Source organism: Pieris brassicae, chromosome 8, assembly GCF_905147105.1.
Source record: "Pieris brassicae chromosome 8, ilPieBrab1.1, whole genome shotgun sequence".
NCBI classification, from domain to species: domain Eukaryota; kingdom Metazoa; phylum Arthropoda; class Insecta; order Lepidoptera; family Pieridae; genus Pieris; species Pieris brassicae.
Window position 1 is genome coordinate 15,707,623 of NC_059672.1, and position 19,233 is coordinate 15,726,855.

General features: G+C 30.6%; 2 protein-coding genes across 2 annotated transcripts; one reads left to right on the top strand and one right to left on the bottom strand.

Moving 5' to 3' along the window:
* Window positions 1–36: 36 nt before the first annotated feature.
* On the bottom strand, window positions 37–6,058 carry LOC123712906. Its single transcript, XM_045666272.1, has 12 exons — window positions 5,900–6,058; window positions 5,348–5,601; window positions 5,076–5,247; window positions 4,653–4,849; window positions 3,809–3,947; window positions 2,181–2,305; window positions 1,762–2,005; window positions 1,290–1,625; window positions 1,056–1,180; window positions 623–764; window positions 364–497; window positions 37–201 (listed from the first exon to the last, which is right to left on the bottom strand). Exons 1-12 carry the CDS (start codon window positions 5,985–5,987, stop codon window positions 76–78), a joined length of 2,082 nt encoding a protein of 693 aa, XP_045522228.1. The 5' UTR covers window positions 5,988–6,058; the 3' UTR covers window positions 37–75.
* Window positions 6,059–7,457: 1,399 nt separating this feature from the next.
* LOC123713622 lies at window positions 7,458–19,233 on the top strand. The gene is made up of 5 exons (XM_045667376.1): window positions 7,458–7,538; window positions 13,142–13,254; window positions 15,437–15,628; window positions 17,610–17,862; window positions 18,615–19,233. Exons 2-5 carry the CDS (start codon window positions 13,163–13,165, stop codon window positions 18,972–18,974), a joined length of 897 nt encoding a protein of 298 aa, XP_045523332.1. The 5' UTR covers window positions 7,458–7,538; window positions 13,142–13,162; the 3' UTR covers window positions 18,975–19,233.

The following is a 19,233-nucleotide window of genomic DNA, read 5'->3' on the forward strand; positions in this document are numbered from 1 at the left end:
CCAGGCAATTTGTGGAATAAATAAAAAAGCTTCTTTTGTTTATTAGATGTTCTATTAATACAAATAAATTATGATCTAAAGTAGTTGTTTTGAAGAAACGCTTTGACTTCGCAACGCGCACTGTTCTTTATAGATGAGGTTTAATTTACTAACGTCGATATAGCTCAAGCCTTGCCAGTGACCCATGGCCCAACCATCATTCTAAAAATGTTATTGTGAATAATAGTATTAAAGTTAAAACTGTTATGTATATTATATATGCCAATAGTCACACAAATAACCCGTTGCATCCGCAATTTTTTTATACTATTTGTATTTAAAATAACGCATAAGGCGTACTACTGAGATTTTGACAATACATACCCATATTGGATACATAATGTTTGTAACACCATCTTTTATTTGTAACCAGGGGTAATGCATAACGCTCTGGTAGTCGTAGGTAAAACCGGCTGCTGCGGCGGGTGGGAGCTTATGTGACATTTCAGATTTAATTTCTGAAAAGCCCAAATTAATTTTTTATCTCTCATGGATATATAGCAATAAGCGTTAGCGAAATCTATTGCATCTTATAAGCGATTAAAATGTTACGTATTTGTAATAGTATATTACTAAACCAAACCTGGATTAAGATTTTCCCACACGATTTTAAGAAACAAATCACGATCGTGCATATTATGTTGATGATCCAAACCTAACACGTGTACAAATACGTGCAAAAGATCATTCACCGAATTAAAGCAATCATTATTGATAACAAGATCCTGAAACGAGTGAAACCTTAAATAAAATCACCGTACAAAAAACTTTGAAATTGAATAACATTATTGAAGCACCCATGCGTTATCGTGTGTTTTAATATTATTCAAGTTCTGACTATATGCTATTGCAGAGTATAGGGAATGTCAGATTAGATATAAGTGTCGTGTTAAAATCTCTATTCATTTCACAACTAGAACAATCTTATGCTTGTTTATTACAAATATTCTTCAACTGTTTATAAGTTATAAGCATTAGTTTGAATTCAATTAACGTAACGAACCCTGTGTACCTACTTTATGTCCATTTGGTCTTCCTGGGGGATGACATTGGCACCCAGGCTCTGAAGATCTAACCAAAGTCAATATATTCGCTGCATGTCGTCGTAATGGTAATATATTACGTTTTAATCGTGTAACTCCTGAAAATGTTTTGCAAAAGGTAGGGTAGGTAATACAATTTAAAATGAAGTAGGGAAGCAAAAAAAAACTTTCTAAATGCAGTCCTTAAATGTAACTAAGTTTAAATACCTTTCGATTTTTTAAGGTTATCCCAACTATCGTTTGAAATTTCATTATCTGTATCTCTTTGAGTTTTCGGAGTGGAGTTAGGTATCATATACGTCATCTTTGCCTTACCATAATTGTAAGCGGATGATTTGTATAAAGTTTTATTATCTTTGTTTGATTGTTGAGGTTTTATTTCATTGGTTGGTTCAAGTAAATTGGTTTGTTTGGTTTTATTATCTTCATCTGAAAGTTCTTTTTCTGAAGAACCTCTCTTTGAGTCTATGTTTCTAAACTCAATGCATGTTTCCTTTTCTATATGACGTATTACTGCTTGAATGTTTTCTTTTTCTTCAGTCGCTGAAAATAAGAGAAAAATATAATGTAGCTATATTTTGTACTGTACTGTAATAGTTAAATATAGCCTATGAAGGTAACAGTTTTATAGTCAATAATCTTAGAAGGTATTTATGCATAAATTTATTTTCAAACTCACTAAATTCCATATCATCTCGTATCTTGTAATTAACTATAGCATACGGCCAGATCCTTTCACTAAAGTAATCATTAATTTCATCAATAGTCGCTGTTTGCTCTTCTTTTCTACCATTCATTACGCTAGGACACGTTTCTAAAAGATATTCTTTATTCCGTTGCATACACTCGGCGTTGTATACTCTTGATACTTTTAAAATGTCTATTTCGCTTAAAGCTTCACGTTGACCAATCTTTGTTGAATGCTGAAGAAAATAAATCAATCATTATAATAATAATAATAATAATGTTCCTATTAAAATTTAATAAGGCAATTATAGCATTAGAAGGTAGCATAGTAAAACCAGAAACATTAGTGAAATCATTTAAGTAAATAAAATATTCTTATAAAGAGTTAAATCTTTTATAATAATATCTTACTTGTGCCATTATGGTCATCTGCCCATTTTTAGAAAACGCTCGAGGGGGATAATGAAGAACGCTAGCGTAATCATATGGCAGATTAAGCGGATCAACTTGGCGTGCTGAGAAATACTTCTTGTATCCTATAATAATTTTGTTTAAAAATTGTTATTAATAGGTTGGGGAAAGAGTTTCTTCGCATCTTAGTATAGTTTATTTACATTTAATTAAAGTATGTAGGTACCATTTTGTTCAATATCTTTCTTGGCATCTTATAGGTAGGGAAATGATCCCATTGCTATATAAATTTTAGGGCTTCTGATCAAAATACCGCGAAAATTGGTTTTGGCAGTCCTCTCGTGATGTTAACCTGACACTGCCTGAAGAATTCTGAAGAGACCGAAACAGGTGGAAATCTGAAGGTGCAATGTCAGCACTATACGGCGGATGCATTAACACCTCCCAGCCAAGCTATCTTAATCTTTGCTGAGTGGCTAAAGATGTGCGAGGTCTAGCGATATCATGATGAAAAACCACACCCGCTTTATTTATTAAGTCCAGCCACTTTCTCTCAACTTCTTGCTTTAATCTCATCAGTAGTTTGCAGTAGAGTTCAGAATCGATGGTCCTGCCTGGTGGTCGTACAGCTCATAATAAATAATGCCCTTCCAATCCTACCTCACACACAGCATCACCTTGTTGCGAGTTATCGCGGAACAGGCCTTTGTCCACGACCTTTTTCACACGTTCTTGTCATACGTGATCCACTTTACATCACCAGTTATCACCTTCTTCAAAAATGGTTCGGTTTCATTACATCGTAATAAAGTCACAAATGAGTACACGGTTCATTAGGTTTCCTTCAGTGAGCTCATGTGGTACCCAAATATCGAGCTTTTTTGTGTAACCACATTTTTTCAAATGCGCCAAAACTGTTTTATCGTCAATTTCCAGTTCATCGTAACTACGGATATGCCGATCTTGCTCCACTTTTTCAAAAATGGCATCCATTTTATGCGTAATAGGGCGACCAGAGCGACGTGTATCTTTGACATCAAAATTTCCGGATTGAAAACGCTTAATTCAAATTTGTGATGTTCTCACAGACACTGCACTAGGTCCATAAACATCGCAAATATTTTTCGCGGTTTGCGTTGCATTACGAGTAAAATTTTAAAATGTATCACATTTTTTATCATAAGATTCACTCATCTTGACAGTACGAAAAATAAATAAAAATCACACATTTTCCTAATTTGAATTTGGAATTATCTTCTTTAAAAACTTAATGATAACAAAACCAGCCAGATACATATAGCCAAAGAGATTTTATTACAAGTTCATACATACATACATAATGCGAAAATACTTTTTCCCCAACCTAATATATTCTTTACTATTTTTTATCATAAAGAGACTTTAAGTCCGACAGTTAAAATATAATTAGTGCTAGTTCATATGGATTAACTATAAAAGATAATTTTGAAGTAACTTACAGCATCTCTTTTTGTTTTATTTACACGTTTTTAAGATCGTTTTATTAAAATCATTATTAAGAGGGAATAAAGCCGTAGATACTACATAATATTAATTTGCAGTCAATTCGGATTATTAGTTTGATGAATATATATAAAAAAATACCTGACCTGCTTTTATATTATCCCACAAGATTGTTATATAGCTGTCTCTATCGGGCCGGGTATGTTCATGAGAGAAACCTAATACGTGCATAATTTCATGAAGAATTTCACCTAAAGACATACAATCGTAGCCGATAACCACCATCTAAAACAATTTGGTTATGAAACTGCAACGAAAATAAATAATCTTCTTTTTTTTAATAAATAAATAGCCTGATTTATATTAAACAATAATATACTTAAAAGGGCCTAGGAAACCTGCCACCGTCATGTATTTAGATATATATAATAAAGTATATCTACATAAAATTGCACCTATTACCTAACTGAAGCCACAAATGACAAATATTAAATACATACTTCGAAACCTGGTGTGTTAATATATTATTTGTCCTAGGTTTTAAATGTATTTCAGAAATGTTTTTGTGACGTATTTAGGCTGGAGGTCTTATATTAGGTTCGTGGGAAACCGGATCTTTTATTACATTTACTCAAGCGTTTGGCTGCATCCTATTCTGTACCTATGAAGGAAATCATCATCAAGCTGTGGTGGTAAATTACACCTGGCTAATAATTTTCTTGTTGTAGTCGTGAAGTAAATCTTAGTGTTCTGGAAAGATTCGTTTGGTGGCAGATCCATTCTTTAGCAATACGGACAAAAAATGTTAAACCGAAACGGGTCGCCCGACGGAATGTGGCTTTGGATGTTCAGAGTAAAGGTGTCGGTGGTATCATATTATAAAGTTATGAATTGAACGAAGAGAATAGAGAACCCGCAGAAATGTACTGCTGAAGTTATATTTTAAAGGTAGTGTTTGCAATAGGACTAAACGTATATGACTATATGTACCTGAACACCTTGATTGGGTTTTCTCTCGTTACTATGAACGCATTGCCGGATTCCAGAAGGATTACTGATATACAACCATTCCACACTTTGTAGAGATTTTTTATCAAGAGGTCGATCTCTTAGCCGCTGCAGCCGAATGCAAGTAACTTTCTCAAAGTAATCAAATGCTTTTATTATCATCTCCGTTAGTTGGGCATCTAGAATTTATTTAACACTTGTTATTCCTAAAATATAATCTCTGGTACTCTGATTAAATAAAAGTTCATCAAAGTTGGTTTCAGAATTGAGTATCGCTCTTTGGTTTATATTAAAATATAAAGATCACATCTATCTTTTTAAATACACACAGATATAAAGGTTTTGATCGACAGTCACCGGTAGTTATTGTAAGGTTCTAATTCAAGCTATTAAAATAAAAGGTACCATAAGAATTAGGATCGATAAAATAAGGAACGATCCCATGATGCCACTTCTTGGTCCAGGGAATTGTATCGACACCTCCATTATGTTGTATTTTTGCATCATTAGAATTTGCATCTTGCTTTTCTGATCCCGATAAACTCGCTGGAGCAAAGTTAAAACGTCTGTGACTGATCTGTAAATTTATAATTAATAAGTTACGTAACCTAAATGATAACGCCAAACTAAGTAGGAAAAGTCAATTTTCTTTACATCACCAGATACTAATTTAATACCTTTATCGTAGTCGAATCATTAAAACTTCTTTGCCGATAAGTAATTTTGTCTTCCATGTCATCGTAGAGTTTCTCAACTATGTTTTCAACTCTTTTAAGATCTTCCCTGTTTATCGCTGGATTTTCTTGTGTATTTCTTCTTAATCTGGGGTGGGCTTCTTTGGAATTGCTTATTTCCAGATTATTTTGTTCTTCAAAAATTTTACATATTTCTAAAGTATCTTGTCGCTTTTTCTCAATAATTTTTTCATCAACTGCAAAGGTACAAATAAATTATATTTAAGTCGTGACTTTAATAGCGTTTTTATTATAGTAATTATCTACACAAACCTACTATCACTGTAGTCATAATTCGTTTAATGCCTCCATTTTCTATTTAGGAAAGAAGAAACTGATAACCGATGTACAACAACATAGGTTCACACTTAATTAATAGTTTTAACGTCACAAACAAAATAAAATATGTAAACTTAAGGCGAGGCTGAATTGACAAAAATTATCTACATATTTTTGAAAAGTTATATTTTTTATAGGCTTAGTTAAATAATTTACCTTTCTGGACACTCAAACCTGGTATCATACACAATACAATGTTTCCTTTTAACAGGCAAAATATATAAATTATTTTGTAAAAAATCATCTTGTGCCACAACAGTAAAATGCTTTGTGTAGTTCGAGGAATTAAATTTGATTCGAATGCTATAAAAATTTATACATTATAAAATATGTACAATTGAAACAAAGGAATATATTTGTAGCTTTAAATTTATTTTTGTGTTCTTTTAACGGTAAAACGGTTGATACGGATCAAAAATACGAACTATTCCCTGCGCAATAATTATACTTTTTTCTTTATAGGCCCGTTGCCTAAGTATTTCTAAACCTCAGGTATTGAGGATCGACAGGATATTGGCAAGTGTATCAACCAAGGCTGTACATCTTACACTCACCTGAGTGAGCAACATGTACGAGTTCATCTTATAACACTGAGAAAGAATTTCTAAGTTTTATAAGCGTGGCGATTTGCTAAATCTTCGGACTTACGCCCCAAGAGTATAGCGAAAGTTTTTTTTTTATTTTATATTGTTACATTTACATTTTTAGTAAACCAGATATTATATACTTAAGTATTATTAAAAAATCAATGATTTGCCTGAAAAATGAATGATAATTCAAGCTTTAGCTTTTAGAATAGATTTTAGGTAACTTAAAATAATTTTGACATTGACCTACAATCTTTTTTATACTATTTGGGCTTCATAAATAATTAAAAATACAAAGGCGCTTAATACAATGCCAAAAATTCGATACTTCTTTGCGGATAAATCTAATGTTTCTCATTCTGTTTCATCTCTGGTTTTGTTAGACAAAAGATTGGCTTTATTCTAGTCTAGTATATAGTATAGATAAAAAAAAATATGCACACGTAAGAAGTGAATCATTTTTATGACCTTATTTTTTAACAAATTGCTAAATGCAATATATGCAATTTTACAGAAATTATTTAAATAAAATAAAATTAGATAAAGATTAACAAAAGGCTTTTATTACCATAGACATGAGTACAAATAATAGATTTTTTTCATTTTACCTCATTACTACAAATTTCATTAATTGTATTAGATTTATTACTATCATTGTTAATAATGGTTTCGAATCTCTTCGAATCGACCGTGGTAGGGACAAGAAAAAGATGGCACGTAACGGAAAAATGTGACGCGTAACCCAAAAATGTGACGGTAAATCTTTTTCCAACGCCGATAAAGAAGTTTCTCTTCAAAAAGCGCTTATATATTAGATAATTCTGTAATTCTTATAGTATAGGAAATATATTTATGTTGTTCAGTCTGGCTTTTATAACTCTTAATGTAAATACCATCACTTTACCAGATCGGCCTACGTATATCCATTAGTCAGGCTTAAGTATTTTACCCAATATACATGCTAAAATATATATGTAGTAAATATTCGTCAAGTTATACGATATAAATCATGATTCAAGTACCTGGTATTGACGGATTCGCAAATTTGTAGTTAGAAAGTTAAAATTTTTTGTTAAGTTACACAAGGCTCGTAGTATCAAGCCTTACTGGCATTCAGTTGCGATCTGTATGTTTCACGGTGCATACGTCTTTACTCTGAGTGAAAAACCGTTTAGTGATACTATTTTTACAAACGGAATTAATTTAAAGTAAGTATTATAAAACGAAAAAAAAATTTTAAATATAAAATAAAAATTTTGCTTGTTTGTGTTTCTTCATTGACATATTTGCGGAAATGCCATTGGCTTGCATAAGAAAAATGCACTGATTAAACTTTATTATATGAAGATGATTAAATGTGATTAATTTAAAAAAAAATGTTTATAAATCAAAAATGGTGTCGATTCGCTTAAAGAGAACCTTTTTCTTACGAGAGTGTGTGTGATTTATAGTATGTAATGTTTTATTATATATTTATATACGTAGACAAGATTAGTGGGTAATAATAGTTAATAAGAACATTTTCCTTTATTATAAAGGTAATAATAGTTAATAAGAATATTTTCCTTTATTATAAATGAAGACGTACACATATACTACTTACATTTTGAATATCTATGCTGTTTTGGCGCTTTTTACAAGTAAATCACGCTACAGAACTTCTTATTACCTTAGCTCTTTAATATATTGTATTAAATAGCTGCAGTGTCGCTGAATGTTTGTATGCCAGTTTCACTATTTAAAGTACTGTTATGTTTAAAGTACTGCTACTTAGATGGCCTTGAAAGTTATATACTCTTTTTAAGTCTAGGGCACTTCTCGGACATAGAGAATTTTTAGAACCGCTGTATGAAGTATTCAAATCAGCTACCGTAGTATGTCAATCCAAATGGTTAAGAACTTATACATTCTCACGTTTTCAGGTTTCAGGTTTTCTGACAATGTTTTGACAACTGACTGAACATATTATTAACGCTGAAAATAAGATAACTCTAAAGCTAAAGATACGATGTTCTTTTTTAATTGGCGGTAAAATAATTTTTATTTTATTTTAGTTCGTACTGATTTACACTATTCTGTTTGCGTCGGTATAATTTTTAATGTTGTACCGTTAAATTTTTATTATTTAACTACTTCTTATCTCATTCTAATAACGTCTAATTTAATTATTGAAAATATTGTCATAATTATATACAGTTATATTTATGATATACTTAATGACTTGACGATTTTGAGTCATATAAAGATTAATTGAATCTATGAACTTTTAAAATTGTTTAAAAGTATTTGATGTAATACTCGTTTTAATTTTTAGAGCCTCTAAATAGAGAAATTATAAGTTCATTGTAAAAGTTGTAAGACAGACAATCAGTATGTAAGTATAATGGTAATAAATATGTATAAAATTAACGTGCTATTTCAAGCTTTAGAAGAGAACTTTGACAGAATATATTGATAGTTTACCGAAATTCGAGTCTGAAATTTATATTAGTGTTCTAACTATCGGTAAAATGATAAAGGAGTGGTGTGCCTCTAATATATTTATGTGTTTATTATAAAAGGAAAGTTGTGAAAATTTATTGTTATTAACTTATACTTACATAATCTTTGCATTATCATATTTCACATTCTTGCATACTAACGTAGTACTATGTAAGCAAATAACATTTAAAGTCGCCGTGACATACTTAGAATTCCTAGGCTCATAAGACCCATAAAGACGAGATGTATCAAGTTCGTTAAATTATGAGTATTTCTGTATATTTGCCGTATAATTTATGAAGTATATTAGAAAGTAGCTATATAGTTTATTAGCGATAATTATTTATCAACCCTTTTGTACGAAAAATATAAATTACAAAAGATCTCTTCGCAAAAACAGCGATTAATATACAACCCAAAATATATAAAGAAAAATACAAAACAAAGTATAGAATGTTCTATAAAATATTGTCAACATTAATGGTATACTCAGAGATACCAGACAGGTTTAGACAACCTAAATCGTAATTAGGTAGCTATTATCCTGTAATTATTTGTATACCTCTACATGTGATTAAATTACCTAAAAAATTCGTCAGGTTGACAACTTCCTAGTTAATTCTAACCGATTGGCAACAATATAATTGGGTATATATAATAAAAACTATTGCTGAAAATACACAATTAAATTATTGACAACATTTCTTGTTCATGTAAATTTTACTAGATCTATCTATTATTTGATATAAATAGACTAAGAATAGATCTTTTATTTGATATAAATTTAATCTCTAGTATGTCTATTGTCTATAGTGTACAACTCTAGAGCTTTACTATCATTATTGTCTCGATTATGCGTCTACATTTTATGTGCTCTATGGCAGTAGGTACTTTCTCTGTAGAAAGTGAGTTTGTATGACGCAGATGTGTGTTGAATAAAGGGACTCGAATTCCAATGTACATATATTTTTTTTATATAACCTTGAAATTGTCGTGAATATGTTATGGTTCTCGTTTTCTGTATAAGTTGCTTGACTGCTCTTATAGTATTTAGGATTCCTCGTATTGTGAAAAGTAAAAAATATATAGCAATAATCACTTAACTCCAAGAGTAATAGGAACACAATAGGAATAGGAATTAAAATAAGTAAGTAAAATAAAGTATCTTATAAAATTGAGTATATATATATATATATATATAATCGCTTAAATATGCATAGCAACTACACCCTCTGTTTAAGTGCAAATTTTCTACACGCAAGTACCACTATAACGGTCGGTGTAATCTTAAAACGGTTCAATGGACTTTTGACTTACTCTTTTAAACAGGTTATGTGTATAAACAAATTCATAATAATTCATTGATTGTTTTCACATGCTCGCCTGTTATTATCACTTTTCTCATTGATAAGTACAGTTGTGTTTATACATTGTAAAAATACAAATGTGTTGTAGATGTAATTCTCTAATCTCTAACATTGGTTTTAAACGATAAAATAAGGTTCTACTAAGTCTTTGCTGTACATTTCCTAAATTTTCACAAAATCATCACACAGTTATGTTAATAAAATGATAAAAACAAAGCTTTTATAGTCGGACACCAAAGCAGTTGAGTTAATTTTGGTGATCCTTTTTTTCATCTATATTATGTAAAAATATCATACTTGTTGGTAAGTGCGAAACTCACCACTATAATCGTCCTGTTAAATAAAGAACTTAATTTAAAAAAAATAGTATTTATAATAAGAATACTATTAAGCGTGGCGTTTTCATTTCATGGCGATTAACATATACAATATTCTAACACTTTTTCAAAGTGTATAAATCATAGCTTACTGTTTAATTAATAGTTGTTATATATATGTTATATTTTTTTTAATAAAAATTGTTGCTGACGCTGAAAATAGCTTGCTATATGAATATAAGCTTGGTAGCTTATATTTAAGCTACTATAATTGTAATGATTTTGATTAGTACGCCTACGTAAGCAAAGATTTGTTGTTACGCTGATATTTTAACTATTTCAGCCAAATAATTTTATGATTGTAGTGTATGCCGGGCATTACGTGCGTACACGCATCGTTGACTATTTCGTAATATCGTACGATGCCCGAATTCTACCGTAACAAGTTTTCTCTGTTACGAATTTATGATTGCACTTTCGTGTTAAAGAGTGATATTTTTTATGCGTAGGTATTGCATTGTTCACCTGTCAAACCGGTGAAAATCCGGTTTTAGAAGGTATGAAGTAGGTCTGGTTAATTTTCGTATTTGAACAATAGCTTGTAATAGTAATGACATAAATCCATGTTCATATCAATTCAACTCAGCGTATTTTCACACGATTTTTCTTTTCTTTTAAATAATTCAAAACTGTACTCAGAATGGTGTCAAAATATATTCCAAATGTCGTCTTCATTTGTTGTTAGTAGAGTTTAGGATTATTATTACTGTTTGAAATTACTGAATGATATCACTAATTAATAGCAAAAAATAATTACATTATTTTAGGATTAAACAATTAAAATTACATGATTAATTTGGAATTCCAAAAAACAAGTGTCGGCCAGTCGCGGCGAAAATTTGTCTGGTTATTATTTATGATGAGCCCAACTAAAAAGAAAGTAACGTATTACGACATCAAATGACTTTTCTCATTATAAAAGCTTCCGCCTATTGCTTTCTTCGTAAAGTTATACTAATAAAGCCTCTATATTTATAAATGTTGACTTCTGACTGTTGACTGACGAGTTATATTTTTTATTATATTTATATTAATTTAATAAATAATCGATAACTGTTTTAACGTCATTTAGTCAAACTTCCGGTCACACACAGACGAATACTTCCGGCGCACAGCGTTGGAATGATAACAATATATTTTATGTTACACCTGCCGTAATTGCGCAATACATCAAATACGACGTGATGTTCGCAAACATAGGTAGAAGTTTTATAAATGATAATGACTCCTACTAGAAAGACTCTTTGTTTTTATCATCTTTTACGTCATGTTACATTAGTATAATATGCAGATATTTCAAGAAATAGTTTTCTTCTAAGAATTCGATGGTTATCAAATTTCTATTGTATTATGTCAACTGAATGTTAACGTTCAGACTTACGGACAATGACCTTTGTTGGTCAAGTGGGCGTGTGGTCACGGATTGACCCTGACCACGTAATGGAATATCGAACTCGCAAGTGTAATATGATTCATGACCCCAGTTACTATTTTCTCTGCGAAGCAAATTTAAATATGCACCACATTATTCAAGACTATCAAACTGTCCTACGGCTTAAAATAATTGTAAAAACTAGTAAAAATATTAATTGGTTAATTATTTATTTTTTATATCAATTATTTCCTTTCTATTAATAATAACTTATTATTTTTTAAATTAATTCTTAACCTAAGATTGTTATATAAAAATAATAATTGTACTTTTATATTGTAATTGTACAATTAGGATCTATTGATAAACTACGAGTTTCTTAGTTACATGGAGTTAGCAACTGCGTAATGAACATTTTTATCTTAAGATATAGACTTAAATATTACGGAGTTTTGCACATATTTATACATAATGTATGTGTTTAATTTACTAAAATATTCTAATTAATATTTTAGTTTTTTTACCAAAACTATGATGTCGAGGTGTACAAAATTACTCCTTACGGTGAAATTGAAGACCATAAAATGTTTAAGTACCTTCACAAAAACAGACTATATTTATATTTAATCTTGCCAGTAATAATGTATGAGGAAAATGAATAAATGGCGTAGTGATTATTCTGATTTGTAAAGGAATATTTCTTTATTGAATTTTAATTGCAGTGACATATAAACTTAACCTGTGGTATCGTCATGTGAATAACTTTTAATTCGAATTCACCGGTAATTAATTTCGTTTAGTATTGTCTATATTGTAAGCATTATTAAATTGAAAATGAGTTGGTAATAGGAATAAAAATACAGGAATATATAATGATATTATTTTTTTATTACATGCTTATTTCTAAAGAGATCTGAAAAGTGCGTCTTTTCATATGATAATAAAGTTTTGAGATTCTGTGGCAGCGCTGAGCAATAGATATTTATACTGTTTTGGCGCCATTCAAACATACCTTTATTGAAATGTAATATAATACATATGTGTATAAATTTGCAAACAACTTTAATATATGTCAATTTCTCATTCCTTTTAAAAGATTGTGGAATGTCAGTTTCAATGCGTGGTTTGAAAGTTGACCAAGGCTAGTAAATTAAGGCTTTGTGCCCGTGTTTTTTACACAAACCACAGCTACAACTATCAATAACTTATTTCAGATAGAGTCACCCCACAGACAAATGGCGGCGACGAAATATTCCCACCCGTTCCTAGACGGTTTAAAACCATTTCCGGAAGGACATGATGACGTAATACAGGAAGTAAGAGAATGGTAAGACCTTTAATGAAAATCACAGAAATATTGATATAGATAAGTTATTCATTTTTAGAATTTTATAGTCATGATACACTCAGAAATATCAACCACTACACAGGTGTCCTGGTTACGCTAAAATAAAATATACATAATTGCGGTAATGTCTAAAAGCATAGTGTGATATTATAATGATAATATCTACTTCTATAGACAACCGATTTTTGTAGTATAATGTATTATCAACATTAATTCTTCGCTGCATTATACAAAACGATAATATAGGTATGATTTTACAACAATTTTATAAAAGCAAGTCTAAATAATTGTTAAATCGTATGCACGTACGAATTTTAAGGTTACGTTACGCGACTTGGGCAAGTACCTAATATTTATACAAGTAATATAGACAATAGAAATAGCCTGCGTAGATCATTGCAATCAAGAAAAGAAGACATCAGAAATGGGATTTCAAAAACAAAGTGATTACGATGTAGGTGTAGGTAATAATTGTAAAGTATTTTATGCCATATGAGGTTGATACTTAGAAGGATTTTTATCTACTACGATTATCTAATTATGCGAGCGAGCGCAAGATCTATATTTTTTAAAATTATAACCTATGTTTTATCCAAACTTAATTATTTATAAAATGTATTTATTATACAATTGTATAATTGACTTATATTTGCCATTATTACGATAGTATATATCCAATCTTTTCTAAAAAATTAAGAACAATGTAATAATTTATTTAAAAATGAAACCACTCATATATAAAAGCAATATAATTGTTGCATAAAACAATGGTTACTTTCCTCACTTTCGTATTTCATTAATTACAAATAATTGAAAATCAAAATACCGAAACCATGATAATGAGTATAATTATTCTATAAAATTAAACAAAAAAGAAACATCTAAACGAGTAACCACGAGAAATCAATGTAAATAGTGAATGGAATATCCGTTCATACTTTCTCCAGTAGGTACTTATTTACTTATTATTTACCGTTCAGTTATTGCATACTGGTTAGTGTGGACATAATCTCATTCGGTGATAGCCAGAAACTGAAAATAAATATAAGATTTTTTAAAATGTTCTTTATAAAAATGTATAGAAGCGCAGTTAACTTTTCATTAAAATTCTAATATTACATTCACGCTCAAGTAGAATTGAATAAGTAAAAAGACTATTTCTGGCAGAATAATAAAAATTTATAACAGTTTCCTAAGTCACATTTATTAACTTATTTGTAATACAATCAAGAGTTGTCATTTGGCTTTTGCATCCTATTAATTTTTCCGTTTCAACCTAGCTGATGACTGCGAAGGTCAACAAGCTTATTATATTATATTTATAGATAACTTAACTAAAATAAATATTAATGCTAAACTAACTTAACTGAGAGTGATAAGTTTCCTTTAATTAATCACGAGAGGCGAAACAGGATTTTATGACAATATTGAAAATACTGTTAATGTCGTTGTATAACTAAATGATATGATGATGATTTTTTATTGGTGCTAAATATAATTTTCTTCAAGGTTTACCGGAAAACATTTCTATGATATTAAGCTATAATGAATAAAGAATTAAAAGTAGGTATCAAGATAAATTTAAATTCATCACATTTTTTAAAGGTTATCATAAAATTGTTAAACATTTAGAAAAACCTTATTAAAGAAGATGTAACAATGGATTATTAACACTTAGTTATTTTTATTTAGCTCAACTATTTGTGGTAAATTATTATTTTTGTTCGAAATTCCATTTCAGTTCACCGCTTTTAGGACGAAATATACTGAATGTTTTTTTAAATTGGCATACAAAAAGGTCTGGGCCTCAGATTTCTGTATCTGTTTCATGATCATTCCTTAATCTAATAGGCAAGTAGGTTAGCCTTCTGTGCCTGACCGCACGCCGTCGACTTTTTGGGTCTAAGGCAAGCCGGTTTCCTCACGATGTTTTCCTCCACCGTTAGAGTTAATGTTAAATGCGCATAGAAAGAAAGTCCACTGGTGTATATCTGGGGATCGAACCTACGACCTCAAGGATGAGAGTCGCACGCTGAAGCCACTAGGCCAACACTGCTGGGCCTAAATTAAACAAAAAAAAAACAAATACTGTTTCATAGATCTGTAATTTATAGAGAAGATTTGAAGGTGTTTCGTTATTATGAATCATGTTATGTTTCAGGATGAAATCCCAGCCGCACTTGCCGTACATATCAGATGAATTCATTGTACTTTTTTTGCACTCGAACTACTACAAGGTGAAGGAATCCGAAAGCACCATAGAAGCATATTTTACTCTTAGATACAATACGCCTGAACTTTTTACTCAGCGTGATCCTTTGCTGCCAAAAAATAAAGTCATTCTGGAAGTGACGTAAGTTATCTTTTTAATGCCCATAGCCATCTTTATTCATAAAAATAAAACAGTCCAATTGCACCTTTTTATTTACGATTCAATGGTCTCTTGTCATTTGGGCATAGACACAATCTAAGGAAAATGAAAAGTAATGTAATAGTAATGTGTGTACTTAAGTACACGCATTTGAAGTTATACTTCTTTGGCGTAGCAAGATAAAAAAAAATATCAAAAATTTTGTTCTACGTTCTACTATAACGACACTAACAATCGAAAAACCTGAAATGTTGACTATCCTTAACTTCAGCGTGACAGATTTTTGTGACGGTGTGCGCGCGCATCCAAAAAAAAGAAGTATAATTTCAGAAACTACACTAACTATATTAAGATTTTTTACAATTAATAATATACGTACATAATGGTATTATTCGATAGATAGAGGATTGATTATGACGTCTGCTTATTTTGTCATCATATGTATGAATATGCAAAGTTACGTGGTCATATTGTTTGTTTGTTATGTAAATTTTAATTCAAACTAGAATATAAATCAAAGAAAATAAAATAAATTTTGATTTTATTATTATTTTGGTCGAATATTTGTTATTTTTATTCGCTCAAAGTCTGGCCAATGTCATAACGATTAGTTTCATTCTTTTTCTTTGTAAATTTTATTTATTTATTACTATTTCATTGCTAGTATACAAAAAGTATACTAGGGCAACTGGCGGCCTTATCGCTGAGCAATGTATTCCGGGCAAACACTATTATGTTGACGATTACTTGATTTGGTTTTAATGGTTATATCGTATGTAGTATATCTTAAATAATCAATATTTATTTTTAAAAAGTAAATCAATATAAATACACCCTTTTTAACTCAAGTTTTCATTGAATACGTGATGACTAAATCCAGATGAGTACTTTAGTTAATAAAATGGTTAAAACAGGGAACTTATGGATAAGGAATTATCTAATACATCAAACTATAACCTACTGTCAAGAGCTGTAAACACATTTTTCCTTGAATAAGTTTTACAATGCTCCAGGCGAGATTGTCAATGAATTAAAACAGTTTAGAATATCATTCGTTAATGTTTCCAAAATGTGTTCCACAATTGTGTGGAAATTTTAACATTCCTTGACATTTGACATTTTAATAGCTGTATTATTCACGTATGTAGAATTTGGTTCAAACGTTCCTGTTTAATTGTTTTACTACTATATTGTACAGAAAATTATACAACTATTAAAGAACGGAGCCTTATGATTTCATTTCAGTTTTGCTTAGACTATATTTTGCTCACCTTGATCTTCCAATAGTTTCACATGCTTAGAACGCGGTTCAATAATAATTTTAAAAACAACAATATGTTTAAAACTTACATATAGGCAAAATGTGTATGGTATAGAGCCAAGGACAGTGTTGAGCTTCATCTTCTTAATTGCATCGTATCTAATCCGTTACTTATTGAAAATTAGCATGTCATTTTGATTTAGACAGAACTTGAAAACCATATGAAGCACGATTAAAATAATTGAGATGGCGTTTACACCATAATTAATGTGTCTCAACTATCTAACTTTAAACGTTCGTAAAGTGAAGGCTTAATAACGGTTAATATGAACAAGGCGAGTAAATATGAAACTAGCGTGTAGAACGTAAAGTACTGTTGCATGATATTGTGTAACACGGAAGTTAAACGTGCACATAATGCATTTCGTATGAAGCTTCTGGTTTCAAATCCTTAGATAAACCAACTGTCCAATAGCACAGTTGCCAGTTCTAAGACTTAAAGTAAACAGTACAAGTTACAAATAAACGACAAATCAGTTATATGACTGTTCCTGTTAATTTTCTTCAAAAGACATTTACAGTTTTCTCGCCTTCTTTTTAAACCTTCAACTGGATTTTATAAGTACCTAAATTATGTTGTGTTTGGACATTTCCATCTATATATATAGCACGATTTATTTATTTCTTTTCCTTACGTTCCAGGCAAATGGTGGCGTTACCCAAAGTAACAGCGGAAGGACACCATATCCTGTTATACCGTCTGGCAGACACAGATTATAGTAAATTGTGCTTCGCTGACGCAGTGAGAGTCTTCTGCATGTTTAATGATATCAAACTGTCTGTGGACAGCCTCTCTGAAGGATATATTGTGATTTTCGATATGAAAGGATGTAGTATTGGACATTTGACCAGAGTAACTCTACCTGCACTCAGAGCTTTTATGCAATATATTCAAGTAAGTAATAATATACTAGATTTTCACTTAGCTTCTCTAAAGATATAGTGATAAGTATAACAAATATGAGTCCTTAACATACATATTTATTAAAGTTTCTTTGTCTTGTCTAAACACTTTGGTAACTGAATGCTAAAAATGGCAACGGATGTGGAGCACCAAGAGGTCCCAATAAAGTTTTTTTATTTATCTTTGTTGTAAATTCACATAATATAACACAATATAGTGTCCTTTTTGACTGAGATTGTATCGAAACAATATTAATTTTGTATGTTTTACATCTTAATGCATAATAAATTAAGTATAAAGTGGGTAGTTAAAATTATTATATCTTTTTGCAATATACTTATTGATCTAGGCTAGCTAGTTGATCTACTTCTTAGGGTAGGAAATTGAACACTCCAATAATTACTTGATTCACTATAATTCTCTTAGTCAGTACAGTTTTGTATAACTTCAAACTTAACAAAGGAATTGCCCGTGCGCATATATTATAACCTCTTTTATAATATATTCCCTACTCCGGCTCGATCACTTCGGGGAGATTTTCGAGTCAATTCGTAAGCAACCGAACGAGTCAAATGAGCAATGCGCAAGATTTATAGAATATATTTCATAAAAAATGATTAGAATTTAATTACATAAACATTAAAAGCCTATAATTAAATATTAAATACTACTGTTTCCGTAATAAATATTTTATTGGTATGGTATTATTGGTGACTCAAATTCAATCTAATTTTGAATTGCAGGTAGCCCACCCAGCGCGCCTTAAAAAGATTCACGTTGTACACACAGTCTCCTTCATCAATCAAGTCATGTGCTTAGTCAAGCCCCTCATTCATTCCAATCTCTATAATCTTCTCAATTTCTCATCCGACGGACCAGCCTCCGTAGTAGACTTAGAATACTTGCCCGAAGATTATGGCGGCCCACTTCGATCAGTGAAGGACCTACATGAGGAACAGAAACATAGTATGGAGACTGAATATAGGGAATGGCTTATAGAGTCGGAAATATTTAAAACGGACGAGACAAAGAGAATAAAGAAGCCAAGCAAAGGGTTGTTTGCTACTCTCACTAGTACATTCAGGGGTATTGACATTGATTGATTATACTTTAAAAAAAAGACACATAGCTTCGTAATTATAGTTGTTTGATTTCTTAATTTCTATTTGACATTTTATCTTGACAGTTCTAGTCTAAGAGTTTTTCTCTGCGGCCTTATAAAAGGCTAAAGATTGTACGATATTTGCATTACCATTCTTTTTATATAGAATCAACTTAGTTACAAACGTGGTGCTGACTTTAATTTAGGTATTATAATACGGCGGAGTACGTTTACATAGGCTTGAAATAGATTCAATAAAG